Raw genomic sequence first — 14290 nt, 5'->3', positions numbered from 1 at the left:
GTTAAGAAAAAAAAAAGAAGAAGGTAGCAGGAGGGGAAGAATGAAGCGGGGGAAATCGGAAGGGTAGACGAACCATGAGAGACGATGGACTCTGAAAAACAAACAGGGTTCTAGAGGGGAGGGGGGTGGGAGGATGGGTTAGCCTGGTGGTGGGTATTGAGGAGGGCACATTCTGCATGGAGCACTGGGTATTATGCACAATGAATCATGGAACACTTCATCTAAAACTAATGATGTAATGTATGGGGATTAACATAAGAATAAAAATAAATAAATAAATAAAAGGTTATTTTTGCCATTTATAGGAGCAACATTTAAATTTATAGTTATAAAATGTATTGATTTTTCCTCTTAATGAATCTCTGCCTCTATTAATGTGCCTTTCCAATTGCTTAAAAAAATAAATTGGCTGTGATATTTAAAAAAAATAAAAAATAAAAAAATAAAAAAATAAAAATTACTTAAATTTTATTGCCACAAAAAAAAGTTCTGAAACAATCAAAAAGTCTACAGAGAAGGGTCTCATTATAAATATTTTACACAAAATTTTTTTCATGCTATTAAGATAAAATTGTCATAAAAAAATGAGAATTACTCATTACCCAACACAAAACTCATGTTACACGGTCAATATGAGATGATCTGTGCTATATTCAATTTGGTAGGTTAACTCGTTTTAGTCTTGGAAACCAGCTCAAAGCCCAATAGACTGATTAAAATATGTCAATAATCAACCACATGAATTGGCATTAGAGAAAAATGATGGAATTTTATGTCAGACATCATAGGTTTGAGTCCCAGAATTACTACTGCATACATTTCACTGGCCTATAGTGGGGGTTAATCAAATTTGTAAAAGGGCATCTTATAATTACAAGACACCATATGAATCAATGTATTATCACCTTTTTTTAAAAAAAGTTTATTTTTTAAATTTATTATCATTTTTCTTAAGTTTTATTTATTTTCAGTAATCTCTACACCCCACGTGGGGCTCAAACTCATAACCCCAAGATCAAGAGTCGCATGCTCTTCTGATTGAGCCAGCCAGGTGCCCCAACGCACTATCACCTTTGAGAGAAATACTGACACTATGAATATAATTGCAAACCATGTAGTCAGTGTTATCATCTTAAGAGATGCTGACATCTATTGAAGATCAGGAACTATTCCAAGAATTTACATGTATTAACCCATTTAATCCTTGGCAGCAACATTATGAGGTAGATGCTATTAATTATAAATGATTAATCAAGGTAAGGGGGAGTCAAATAACTTGGAACTTAAGCTGGATTCATCAACTCTCTCAGAAACATCACTCCTGCTCTTTGCCCTACAAAGAATAATGTACCTGCTTGCAGCCGTAGAATCTTTAATTTTCTTTCCTTCCAAGGAAGCTAAATGTTGTTCCAAAGCATCAAGAAGACTGCTCGGGGCCTAAAATTGTACAAATATAAGATTTTCATGATAATTAGGCCACTGGTCAAAAAAAATTAAGTATCATCTAACATATGAGAGTAACAAAAGTAGGTATATTCCTCATGAACTAATTAACAGCGGAGTTTTAGCTACCAAAGAATAACATTATTTTTATTACATAAGCATGACCTAATAAGGGGTATTAATAAACATAACCAAAAATATAAAAACTGAGACTATGGAAACATGAAACATTAAGAGGTTCCTGCAAGTAATTAATTTTTTTAATATTTAACTTATTTGAATTTTAAATAAAAACATACTCCTAAAAGCTAGACATATTGTTGGGCAATGTTCCCTGTAATTGATAAATACTTGCTGAGTAACTGAAAGTGCACAAACATTATCAATGTGATACAATTGTTTACCCATTAGAATGGCTAAAGTTAAAGACAAGACTAGCAAACATCGAACACTGGTGAAGATATGGAACAAATGGAACTCTTATACAATGTTGGTTGAAATTCATCCACCTTGAAAGATCTGAATTTTTTTTTTATGAAATTAAATATACACCTAGCTTAACTACCCAATTCCATTCCTAATTATCTACCCAAAAGACATAAAAACCTATCTCCACAAGAAAAGACTTGTTCAAGAATGTTTTAAGTGGCTTTATTTACAACAGTAAAAAACTACAAATCCCAAAGTCCATCATTCGGAAAACGGATAAACAAAATTGTGAAGTCACACAATGAAATACTATTCAGCAATAAAGAGGAATGAATTAATGGTACACACTCACTACATGGACAGAGCTCAAAACACTATGATGAGCAAAAGAAGTCAGATACAAAAAAAACACTTGGATGATTCCATTTATATTACATTTAAGATCTAATAAAATTATGCTATTAGAAGTCAAAACAGTGATTTATGGAGAGGACTAGGGAGTGGCCAGAAGGGGACCTGAGAACTGGGGTGATGGAACTGATCTGTATATTGAATGGTGTGCTGATAACACAAACGTCTACAGTTAATCAAATTCCACTGAAATAGATATTTAGCTCAATTTTGTTTTAAAAAAGACTGGCCTTTAAAGGCTATGTATCAAATCTTAATATGAAGAGCTAATTACTTTCAAAAGGAAACAAAGTGAGCTGAAAAGGAATTGTTCACTATCTTTCAGTGAAGCAAATCCATCAGTGGCATTTACTTGCCCCAAATATTCTTTAGGATTTGAGATAAAGAGTTACTGGATTACAGGTATCTAAATCTACCAATTACAACTTGAACAATTTCCTTCATTCTGCATTTTCTCTCTATACACAAGACCTTACCTTAGTACAAGAAAGATACAGTAGAAAACCAATTAAAGCCAAAAATATTAGATTATAACATTAATGTCTATGTTGAACTGAGAATACATGTGCACCACTCCCTAATCTCAACAAAATGTCTAAGACTCCCAAGAGCTCTTGTCAGAGATGATGATGAGAATGTTGTTGACAGTGATTAACATTTAAAAAGCTATTACAGGGCGCCTGGGTGGCTCAGTCGTTAAGCGGCTGCCTTCGGCTCAGGTCATGATCCCAGGGTCCTGGGATCGAGTCCCACATCAGGCTCCCTGCTCAGCGGGAAGCCTGCTTCTCCCTCTCCCACTCCCCCTGCTTGTGTTCCTGCTCTCGCTGTCTCTGTCAAATAAATAAATAAAATATTTAAAAAAAATAATAAAATAAAAATAAAAAGCTATTACAGCACAACAGGCAACATGCTAGCTACCTTGTATGTAATTACTGAGTCTATGAGGAAGGTACTAGTAGTATATCCATTTTACAAATGAACAACCTGAGACAGTGAAATGTAAATATCTTGCCTAAGATCACATATCTGATATAGAGCAGGAGCCAACACAGAGTGTAAGGTATATCTAAGCTGAAAGTTTAGATAAACTACTATGTTACAGAATCCTAAATTAAAACTGGGCTTTGCACTGGAGAGATTAAAGAAAATAAACTAAAGGAATAGTATGTAGTGGCTAGCTCCACCAACGTTAAGAGATGAAGAGATCACAATGCTAAAACAAGAGTCAGCAATGTATCATGTTAAAATCTGTCAAGAAAAATTACACTGATCTCCTTGACAGTAGGAGCTGCATATTATTCATCTTTGTACTGTTCACACCTAGCAATACAGGGAAAGCTAGCAGACAGTGAATTGATATTATGCAATATACTTACCTGTGAAAGGTCTGGTATATCACCTCTGTCAATTCCAACTTGCTGTAAGAAGCAGAAGCATTGTATTTAATGAACAAAATTATAATAAAGAAGTAATAAAAATAAAATTTAGAAAATGAAATTTACGGCAAGTATTGTGAACAATATTCTAGACAGACATCTTTAAAATCAGAAGAATATTTAATCTCCAGAGGTATCATTCAATATTTCCAAGGGCTTAGATGTTCTTTAATGGCTCTGAAAGTTATAAAAGGAGGAGAACTAGAGGTGGTAAATTCAATAAGACTATTAAGTTACCATCTCCACATCTTCTGAGCACCTAGGTAAGCTAAGCTGTCACAATCTGTAAGCCCAAAGACAGTCTCATGAAAGAATATTTTATTTCTCACATCATATGGAGCAGATGGTCTATTTCATCTCAGACCAAAAGAACTGGAGGTAAATAAAGGCTTAAAATTTAAGTCAATAACTACAACGATCAAATGCAAAGAACATAAGAGGCTAAAGGAAAAAGTCGACAAATTAAAACAGTTAAACAATTTACTGGAAACATAGTATAAACACTACCTTCTTGTTTTAGTATATGACTGACCCAAAAGAAATGGAAAAAAAAAATTGATTTCTCCTTGAGAGATACTTTAAATCCAATATAATCTTCAGTAGAGTTCATAAAATAGCTAACGTAAAGGTCTCATCATCCTATTCTATCCTACTCCATCCGCTATAGGTTGAAATACCACTATGGTAACAGAGCTAGAATCACCAACTTGCTAGTTCCAGATTAACTACTTTGATATAATTGATCAATTATAGCCTAGTCATCTTCCAAAATTATCCTAGCAAGACATCTCTACTGGTGATGGGCAGAAGGCAGAGAAAGTGAAAACAAAAACTCTTTGAGAGCTGCCTCTGGGCAAGCAAGATAATGCCTGCAAGCATTACCACAACATAAATGCCTTCTGTGACAATGCCAGAAATTTATTTTTTTTAAAGCAGGGTTTTATTAGCTTTTTATTATTTTTATTATGGTTTCCGGCAAAAGATAAATTCTTCAATAAGATGTTTCGAACAGTTTGAACATCTTAAAAGTAAAATATTTTTGTCTCAACTAATTAAATCCTTCAATTATTTTATTGGCCAGAATGAATGAACTATGCTTTTCAAACATCATTTAGCTACCTGTTAAAATCCTTTGTACACATCAAAACAGAAAAGAAAATTACCTAGAGGAACAGTTCTCAAAATAGGACATCTGTTGGATTCTGAATTGAAGGTTACAGATTACTTTCTTTTCATTAGAAAATATAAGTGTATAATACAATATTCCTATAAAATATATATTAGATTAATTATCCTTAAAAGACCAAGATTGACATTCATTTGCATTCCAATATGTGCTTTCTCACGGTGGGGGAGAATAAAAATAGCAGCAAATGTCTTCAGGACACAAACTAGAAGTCAGATACTGTTCTAAGCAATTTTACAACAACCCAGTGAGGTAAGCACTATCTCAAGTACTTTTACAGAGGAGGAAACCATGGGATGCCAAGATTAAGGACCTGTACCGAGCTGTTATAGCTGAAATCAGAGTTCAAACTCAGGACATAAGCACCCAAGTTTTCTAACACCCCACTGCAGAATCAAAACCACGCTAGAGAACACATGTTTTCTGGGTGTCATGGGGAGAAAATGAGGAGAGGTTATCAGTGGATGGCTAAGAACAATTTCTATAGATTGATATAGAAATGTTATTATGAATCATCTTAAAGTTTATCATTCTAATGAGCTCACTAAAAAATTAAAATGTTGGCTCAGACTAACATTGTTTTAAAATATTCCGTGCTTTCTTATAGGAAAAAAATATCTTTTGAGGAAAATTTTCTAATTAAATTATATTCACCATTATTACAGTAGACTGAATAATGAAAAAAAGAAGAAAAGAACAATTTAAGTAAAGTAGTATAATGCTATTTTAGAAATCCAGAAAATTGTATTTTAAACAGATCTATAAAATTATCCTAGAACCTACATTCATGGTTTTCAGAATCAATGATAAACAATAAACACACTAAATTCACTTCTGTAGGGGAACAAAACACTATGAACCATGTGACTCTAGCTGCAAATCTCACTGGAGGAAAAAGACTTGCACTCACACTGAATATTCTCTACCACATAACAGGATAAATATGCTAAAATACATGGCTAATGCCAAACATAAAAATCTCTGCCACCATTATGTGCCACCTACCTGATTTTGTAGAGAAATAAACAAATTAAAAATAGATTACCTTTCAATATTCAATACTGAATTAAATATATGGTATATATCTTATTCAATACCACATCATATTCATACCATAACAAAGAATTCAATACAGCATATGGATATGACTGAATATATACTTCATTATATTTAAGATGTTTCTTTCATTTGGATAATGCCTTATTTCTTTAAAATCTACACTTAATGACAAAAAAAGCAAGTTAAGAGACTGTCAACTTAAAGACAGTTTACCTCTGCAACTTTGAGAAACTCTGAGATTCTTGTCATCCTAGTCAGGAACTTCTTATAGATGTCGAGACCTTCTTTGCACTGGTTCTTTTTCATATCAAAATATTTTTCTGCCAAAAGTAAATGTAAAAATGCATTTATTCACATCAAAACAGAACACTCAAAAAGGAAAAGGATTAAGTAATAGCTCCAAAGAGGTCATACAGGTGTCTCAGAGAACACATTCACCCAAAGGAAAAATATCAGTGTTAGTTCAGACATTTAAAGCAAATTAAAACAGATGCTATTATATTAAAATAGAAAAATCATTTGACTTCCCCCATATTACTAGTTTGTTCTATAATATTTCTTCCCTCAGAATTCCCTAAATATAATTTGCATTTTTTGTTAACGTATGTTATACTTTTCTCCATTTAAAACACTGCCAACTTACTAATAACATATTAACAAAGATGGCAACTTTATCATGTCCAAATGTCACCTGGAAAGCTCATTTAAACTTGTTATATGAACAGCAATAAAGAGCTTCATTTATACCAATACACCAACAGTGTTAAGACTGACTTCAAGGGGCACCTGGGTGGCTCAGTCGTTAAGCGTCTGCCTTCGGCTCAGGTCATGATCTGAGGGTCCTGGGATGGAGCCCCGCATTGGGCTCCCTGCTCCGCGGGAAGCCTGCTTCTCCCTCTCCCACTCCCCCTGCTTGTGTTCCCTCTCTCGCTGTGTCTGTCAAATAAAATCTTAAAAAAAAAGACTGACTTCCAAAACTATGTAGAATAAACCTTCTACCTTTTTACTTGTGAAAAAATAGGCCCAATTTCCCTGTCTTCATAAATTAAGGTATTCCTAAATAAGTTTGTGAATAAGCCTATAAAAAGCAAATTTAAATAAATTTTTTAAATGGGGAGGGGAGGGAGAACAAGCACAATGGAGTGAACACATCTGGTATCTGACACTTGATACTTAAGTACTCTTTAGACTGTTAACTTATCTACTCCATCCAAGTCCCATGGAAAAAATGATCATTTCTAGGCAAAATTAACTGCATTCTATATACACTGAACATACACATTCTTAAAATGCCTCAAAAGTAAAAGGCATCCTAAAAAATAAATGTTTAATGCATTTAAAATAATTATCAATTTTAAAATTAGGCTTAGAACAATTATGTATTTTATAAATAAAATTCTTTATGGAGTAAATTGTGAGGAAGTAAGATTCTTCTGGCAGAGAAAAAAATCCAACTTAATTTTAAGGGGATTTTTATATTTCTAAAAATAATAAAACTGACAGGAAAAAAATCACAGATATATCTAAAAATCAAAATTCATCTAGGGGTACCTAGGCAGCTCAGTTGGTTGAGCAGCTGGCTCTTGGTTTTGGCCCAGGTCATGATCACAGGGTCCTGGGATTGAGTCCAGCATACGGCTCCCTACTCAGTGGGAAATCTACTTGGGGATTCTTTGTCTCTCTCCCTCTTCCCCTCCCCCCCGCTTGCATGCATCTCTCTCTCTCTCTCTAAAATAAATAAGTAAATCTTAAAAATAAATAAATAAAATGAAGTTCATCCAGCTGAACATTCTAGTTGTAAAAATAAGTATTTAATTACTTAACATAATCAGGTATAAAAATCTTTTCTCCAAATAAATTGTTATAATCAATAAATATCCCAGTGAGTGGTTAGGCAGCCCTAAGTAACAACTCAGACAATATTATCAATAGAACACAAAATAAAAAAATAAAATGTTATTAAACTACAGCAATATTGCGGGGCGTGGGTGGCTCAGTCGTCAAGCGTCTACCTTCAGCTCAGGTCATAATCCTGGAGTCCTGGGATCGAGCCCTGCATTGGGCCCCCTGCTCAGCAGGGAGTCTGCTTCTCCCTCTCCCTCTGTTCCTACTCCTGGCTGTGCTTTCTCAATCTCTCTCTCTCTCTCAAATAAGTAAATAAAATCTTAAAAAACAGCAACAACAATTAACAAACCACAGCAATATTTACCCAACAGGTTAATAATTCCTTCGTTGTATGCTGCAAACAGTCTAATGGCATCTTTGAACAGGAGCATGAAGGCAGCATTTATTACCCCATTTGTAAGTTCATTACTATTAACCTGGGGGAAAATTAGAAAAAAAGATAAGCTAATCTTATGTATTAAATGACAAAAACTTCCTTCAAATTAAAATATTGTAAATTCAAATATTTAAGTGTATTACAGAAAAAGACATTTATTTCTTGCAATCAGTTACATCCCAATAGTGCAAAAATCTGTCAGAGTTCAGATTAATGTAAAAGGCACAAGCAAGCAAAAATTCTGTAACATTCAATTTAATTCAGAAATAAGTCACAAAGAACAAAAATATCCTTTAACTTCTGAAATTCTTAGGCAATCACCAAGATACAAAGCTAAGCTAGGTAGAAGAAACGTATTTTTTTTTAAATACACCTTTTTCCAATATTATAAACAAATACCTTCAAAATGGCTATGATAATATTTCTATTTCATATGATTACTGGGAGAATTAATATACTGACTATAAATAGCACAGTCCCTCACACATAAAGAATGTTACTATTACTGAATTATGATGTAACAAAAAAAAGCACCTATTTGTCTATCAAGAATACTAATACTAGTTTATGAAAGTTTTATCTCAAGAAATGAATCAAAAGGATGAACCAATTAACTCGTTTTTAGGCATATAAAAACATAAGCACAAAGTTGAACAGTAAACAACAAACTGGTAAATACTTGTAAAATCTCTAACAAGGTTGATTTCCATCGTAGAGAATCCTAATAATAAAGCAAATGACAGACAATTCACATAACATGTTGAAAAGACTTCCCTTATCAGGTAAATTAAAATATAATAATCAAATTAGACTAAAACTATCCTTTCTCCAGCACCAGACTAGGAGGTACCAAAATTATCAAAACCAAGCTATATTACTCAGTGCCAACAAGGATAAAGAAAAACAGGCACCTATTTACAAGTGACTGGGCTTAATCCTTTTGTAATGTAAGTTGTCAATATTCATTAAAAATCTAAATGTTTATGTCCTTTGCTCTACCAAATTCTTTTTCTAGGCATTAACCCTATAAAATTTATAAATGTGCAGGTAACACACACTAACACACTAGAGATCAGCAACCGTCTTTTGCAAAAAATCTAAATGTGAATATTTTAGATTCTGCGAATCGTATGGTATCTGTCAGAACTACTCAACTCTGTTATTACATCAAAAAAGCATCCACAGACAATATGTAAACCAGTGAGCTTGGTTGTACTGTAAAAATACTATTACAGAAACTGAATTGAAATTTCATATAATTTTCACCTGTCAAAAATATTCCTTTTTTTAAAATTATTTTCAACCATTTAAAATATATAAAAATCATTCTTAGCTCACAAGCCATATAAACCAGGCAGTAAGCCATAGTTTAATAACCTGTTCTAGTCTATGAAGCATCTATAGAACTCATTTACCGAATGTTTACTGAACATGCACTCTATATGCCACACACTCCTGACAATGGAGACACAGCAGAGAAAAAGCAGACCTGGTCCCTGCCCTCAAGAAACTTAAAGACTACCAATTAATAGCACAAGTTAAAGGAAAAATCTATTTGGGTATGAAATTGTCACAGTTTCATTCACTAACTTGCACTTATAAGCTCTAAAATAAAATATCTAAAGATAGATGCCCCCAAAAAGAACAGACTCGAAAATGCTAACACCTAACATATTATAAACAAGTGACAAAGCTGGCAACTTGGTTTAAATAATGGTCACTGAAACAAAACTTTCAGGGAACACAATGCTCTTCAGCAACAGCTATTTATATAATAAGCTGTTACAAGTGTACTTGAACTTCCCTGTATTTGTTAATAACTGACATGCATTCAGTTCTATAATGCAGACAAAAGTGAAATATTAAATTGACTATTCATAAAGAAAATCTTTATATATTTTTAAAATCTAAAAACCATTATCAAAAGAAAGCAGATTTTCAGATCAATCCCTTCACCTCTCCATCACTTTCTTTAGCTAGTATACCCTATAATTCTAGAGCTAGAGAAATACCACCAAAGAAATCAGAGCAAATCTAAAAAAATAAAAATAAAAAGTAATCTGATTTGGGACCACATTTACAGAAAATCTTTAGCCAAATAGGATATTAAAGTGAAAAACTTAGTTTATGAAAACTTAGGAATAAAGACTGACCAATAATATATTTGAATCTTAAATTTTTATAAAAGCATTTGTGCAATCAACTTACATTAAAATCAAGAAGGGCATCCATTTGATTTTGAATAATTGGTACAGTTTTTAGGAGTTTTTCTGTGTTCATTGTTCTCATAACACCATCAGCCCTGTTTTTATTAAAAAAAAAAAGAAATAATTGTTGTTAAATCTACATTTTAAGCTCTCATCTGGTTCTCTATTTAAAGAGAGAACAAGTTGCTATGAAATATCACATATTTTTAAATCATTAATGAACCTGACACTTCAAGCAAAAGTTATACAGAAAAAAACAAAAACAAGAAATGCTGTATGTCCAACATCAAAGAGCTAAAAAAAAAAAAGTGTAAAAACATGAGACATAAAAATAAAAGTTTATATTATACAGCCAGATTTAAAGCGTATTCTTCACATGAGGAAATCATCTGATCCTCACACCATTCATATGTGTAAAGGGCAGTTCTACAGATTTTTTTTTTTAATAAGAAAAAATCATTGGCCTCAAATCACTGAACAGTTGGGATATGATGGAGCCAGCAGTTGAATTCAAGTCATAGTAAGCAACTGCTTTATTTAAGGTATTTTATTTATGACTCAAACAGCAATGACTTGTAAGCCATTAAAATATATGATACTTAAGAGGAATTGTTTTTCAATATTTTGTTAAAATTTCCAAAAAGATTTAAATATTGCTTTAGATATTTCTAAAGATACAAGAAATATTAGCAGTATCAGAAAAAACTACACTTTTACAAAAGTAGTACCAAAAACACTAGATAAGAGGTACCTGGGGCTAAGGTACACAATGAACATCAGGCTCCATTTTAAGGGTTTGGTGTATGTTTTTCAAATCCTCTATAGATAGACTTTTCCCATTTTGTTGATGATGAAGTTCTAGGTTCACTGAGATTATATGACTCTCTCTAAGGTCAGAGAACTAACAGGTGGTAGGGTCATTATGTAAACCTAGCCTCGAAAACAGTGCTGTTCATAACCCTTTGTCAGAAAAAAACAATCACTTCCAGAAAGTGTGTAGACTTTCTCTAATTTACAAATGACCTACACTTACTTATAAATAGCCACTCTACCCTGGGCTACCCCTTCAATCACAACTCCAGGTGCCAGAAAAACAATTAAGCTCTGAAAATCAACAATAGTGCTTTGCAAGACAAAAATGAGTTTAAAGAACACACACTGGACTCCCTTAGGTAGGCAACTATTACCAGCCTTAGTCCAACAACTCTTTCCAGTAAGAAGTATTAACCCGTGGATGCCCGTTTCCCCTCAAGTACTGTAGTCCACTGGTTGCTACTAGCTGCTGCAGTTTGGCATGAGGACACCACTTCCTCTCTACAACCATTTTTTTATTCTCATACACCTCACTCTCATTTTATCAGTCATCATTAGTCTCCTTTTAGTTCTCCCTCCTCTCCTTGCTGAAGTCATTTCTGACCTGCTGCTTATTTCCTCTTTATCAAAGACCTGAATCCTGGCTTCTTGGTTAATTTCAACATCTACATGGGCAACCAATCCAACATCTTGATCTCAAATCCCCTGATCAAATCCCTATTCCTATAGTCAGATCATGACCTTACTGCCCACAGAAATCATATTATTCCCACCCTCCACCCCGACCACCAGTATGAAAAAGTAGATAAAATTTAGATACCTTATCCTATGGCAATAACCCTTCAACCTCCCAGCTGCTTTGGCCAAGTACCCCCATGGCAAAAACTATTTGACTTCATCATAAACTTCAATGTATCAACTCCCACCACTCCCTTCTCATTGACCCTTCTCATTTTTAACTTCCTTTATCTAGCTTAGAATTCCACAGATCATTATTGTAATCACTACCTTGCAAATACTCTCGACTCTTGCAGTAACTTGGCAAATTCACAATCCTGGCTAAGCAGCTGAATGCTGGTGAAGAAAACCACTTAGAGCAAACCAGTCAAACTAAATTTCATTATCAACCCCAAATGGGGACTCGTCATTGTCAGCAATCCTCTTAGCCTTCTCCGGTGAATTCCTCTAAGTACTTTCAAACCTGATTCTCTCACTCGTCCTTCCCTGCCTCCCTACGCCCAACACACAAACTCTCAGCTCGTAACTCCTAAATATTTCATACAGAAATAGAAAATGACAAGAAGAGGTTGTCTAGTCATCTCGCTAACAAAACTACATCTATCTGGTCTGGTCCTATTCAGTGGAGGAATCTCTCTTTCTATGAAATACAAATACAAATATCCAAAAACACAGGTCCTCTGGATCCCACTTTGTCACAATCCTTTGGTTGTCCTTTTTTTCCTCTAATATAGAACTAACAGAACTATGTGCAATGGTGGAAATGTTCAGTATCTGTACCATTCAATATGGTAGCCACTAGCCACATGGGGCTATTGAGTATCCAAAATATGGCTGATGCAACTGAAGAAACGTATTTTGTATTTTATTTCACTTTAACTCATTTAAATTTCACTAGCCACATGTAGCAAATAGCTACCATATTGAACAGTGCAGTTCATTAATCTCTTCTTTTATACTACACCATTCCCATGAACATGCTGGCAAAGTCTCTATGATCACCATTCTTTAAACACACACACTCCACTAAAATCATATTCCCATTCAGCTACCATTTGTCTTGCAAAGCCAAGCATACTTCTCAAAAAGAGCTCTACACTCACTTTTCATTCATTATTCAATTCATCCCAATATAGGCCCCTCTCCTATCAACTCCAGTTAAATTGTTCTAGTTTAGGTCATATAGTAGAAATCCCATGTTGTTTCTCCAATGGGTACTTGTCTAACACAGTGTTTTCTGCAGTATCACTTTTTCAGTCTCTTGTTGGCTCCTCATCCTCTACACATCTTCTAAATTACATGTTTTGTATCTTAAGGTATTCCTGAGCCCTATCCACTCATTCTGTACTTAAACCCCCAGGTGATCTGTCATTCCCAAGACAGAAATCACCAAGATGCCAATGACAGACTTATACTCCTAGATCAGAACTCTCAAGTTCCAAGTTAGTATGTCCAATTGTCCACTTGATATCTCACCTTATACAAATCACAGGCATGTCAAAACTAGTATTTCCAAAACTAAGTCCTTAATTTTGTACCACTATGCCCAACCCTACTCCACTCCAAAATCTTCCCAGTAAAAGGTGCCCATCTCCCCAGGGACTTACACCAGAAAGCCTGGGGACAATTTTGATTCCCCCCCCAACTAGCTCCCACATCATTTCTTTCCAAAGAACTTCAAATTTCTCAATTAAGAAAAATCTTAACAGCTACCAAATGCTTATATTTAGATTTTAAAAGACTCAGTTCACTAACCCAAGTGCTTGAATATGATTCAGACCAAATACATGACAATTCATACCCCATGCAGAACACCAAGTTTTACGACTTCTTAAATACATTATAATTAAATTCAGATACTTGGGGGCGCCTGGGTGGCTCAGTCGTTAAGTGTCTGCCTTCGGCTCAGGTCATGATCCCAGGGTCCTGGGATCGAGCCCCGCATCGGGCTCCCTGCTCCGCGGGAAGCCTGCTTCTCCTCCTCCCACTCCCCCTGCTTGTGTTCCCTCTCTTGCTGTCTCTCTCTGTCAAATAAATAAATAAAATCTTAAAAAAAAAAAAAAATTCAGATACTTGTTTCTCAAATAAAAAAGCAATGGATTAAAGGCTGGTCATCCATGTCCTTATTTACAGAAAATACCTGGATTATTCTGTCTTTTGCTTATTATGTAATAGTGTCTTGATACTTCGAATCAAACCAATTTAGAATTCAAGATAATTCAATATTAAGTTAGTATGATCAAAAAGTAGAATGTTAAACAAAAAGAAAACATAGGGAGTGATGTTT

General features: G+C 34.2%; 1 protein-coding gene across 1 annotated transcript in view; it reads right to left on the bottom strand.

Moving 5' to 3' along the window:
- Positions 1-1236: 1236 nt before the first annotated feature.
- Positions 1237-14290, bottom strand: part of LOC145716241 (phosphatidylinositol-binding clathrin assembly protein) — a 58813-nt gene continuing 45759 nt past the window's right edge. The window contains exons 5-9 of the mRNA XM_081798995.1: positions 10454-10547; positions 8174-8285; positions 6178-6284; positions 3660-3701; positions 1237-1437 (exon numbers count right to left, since the gene is read on the bottom strand). Of these exons, the coding sequence (XP_081655121.1) occupies positions 1252-1437; positions 3660-3701; positions 6178-6284; positions 8174-8285; positions 10454-10547 (541 nt within the window). The 3' untranslated portion in view covers positions 1237-1251. The remainder of the gene's footprint in view (positions 1438-3659; positions 3702-6177; positions 6285-8173; positions 8286-10453; positions 10548-14290) is intronic.

Source organism: Leptonychotes weddellii, chromosome 11 (assembly GCF_054177405.1).
Source record: "Leptonychotes weddellii isolate Sample4059 chromosome 11, ASM5417740v2, whole genome shotgun sequence".
In the NCBI taxonomy this organism is placed as follows: Eukaryota; Metazoa; Chordata; class Mammalia; order Carnivora; family Phocidae; genus Leptonychotes; species Leptonychotes weddellii.
This window is presented reverse-complemented; position numbering and strand designations above follow the sequence as displayed.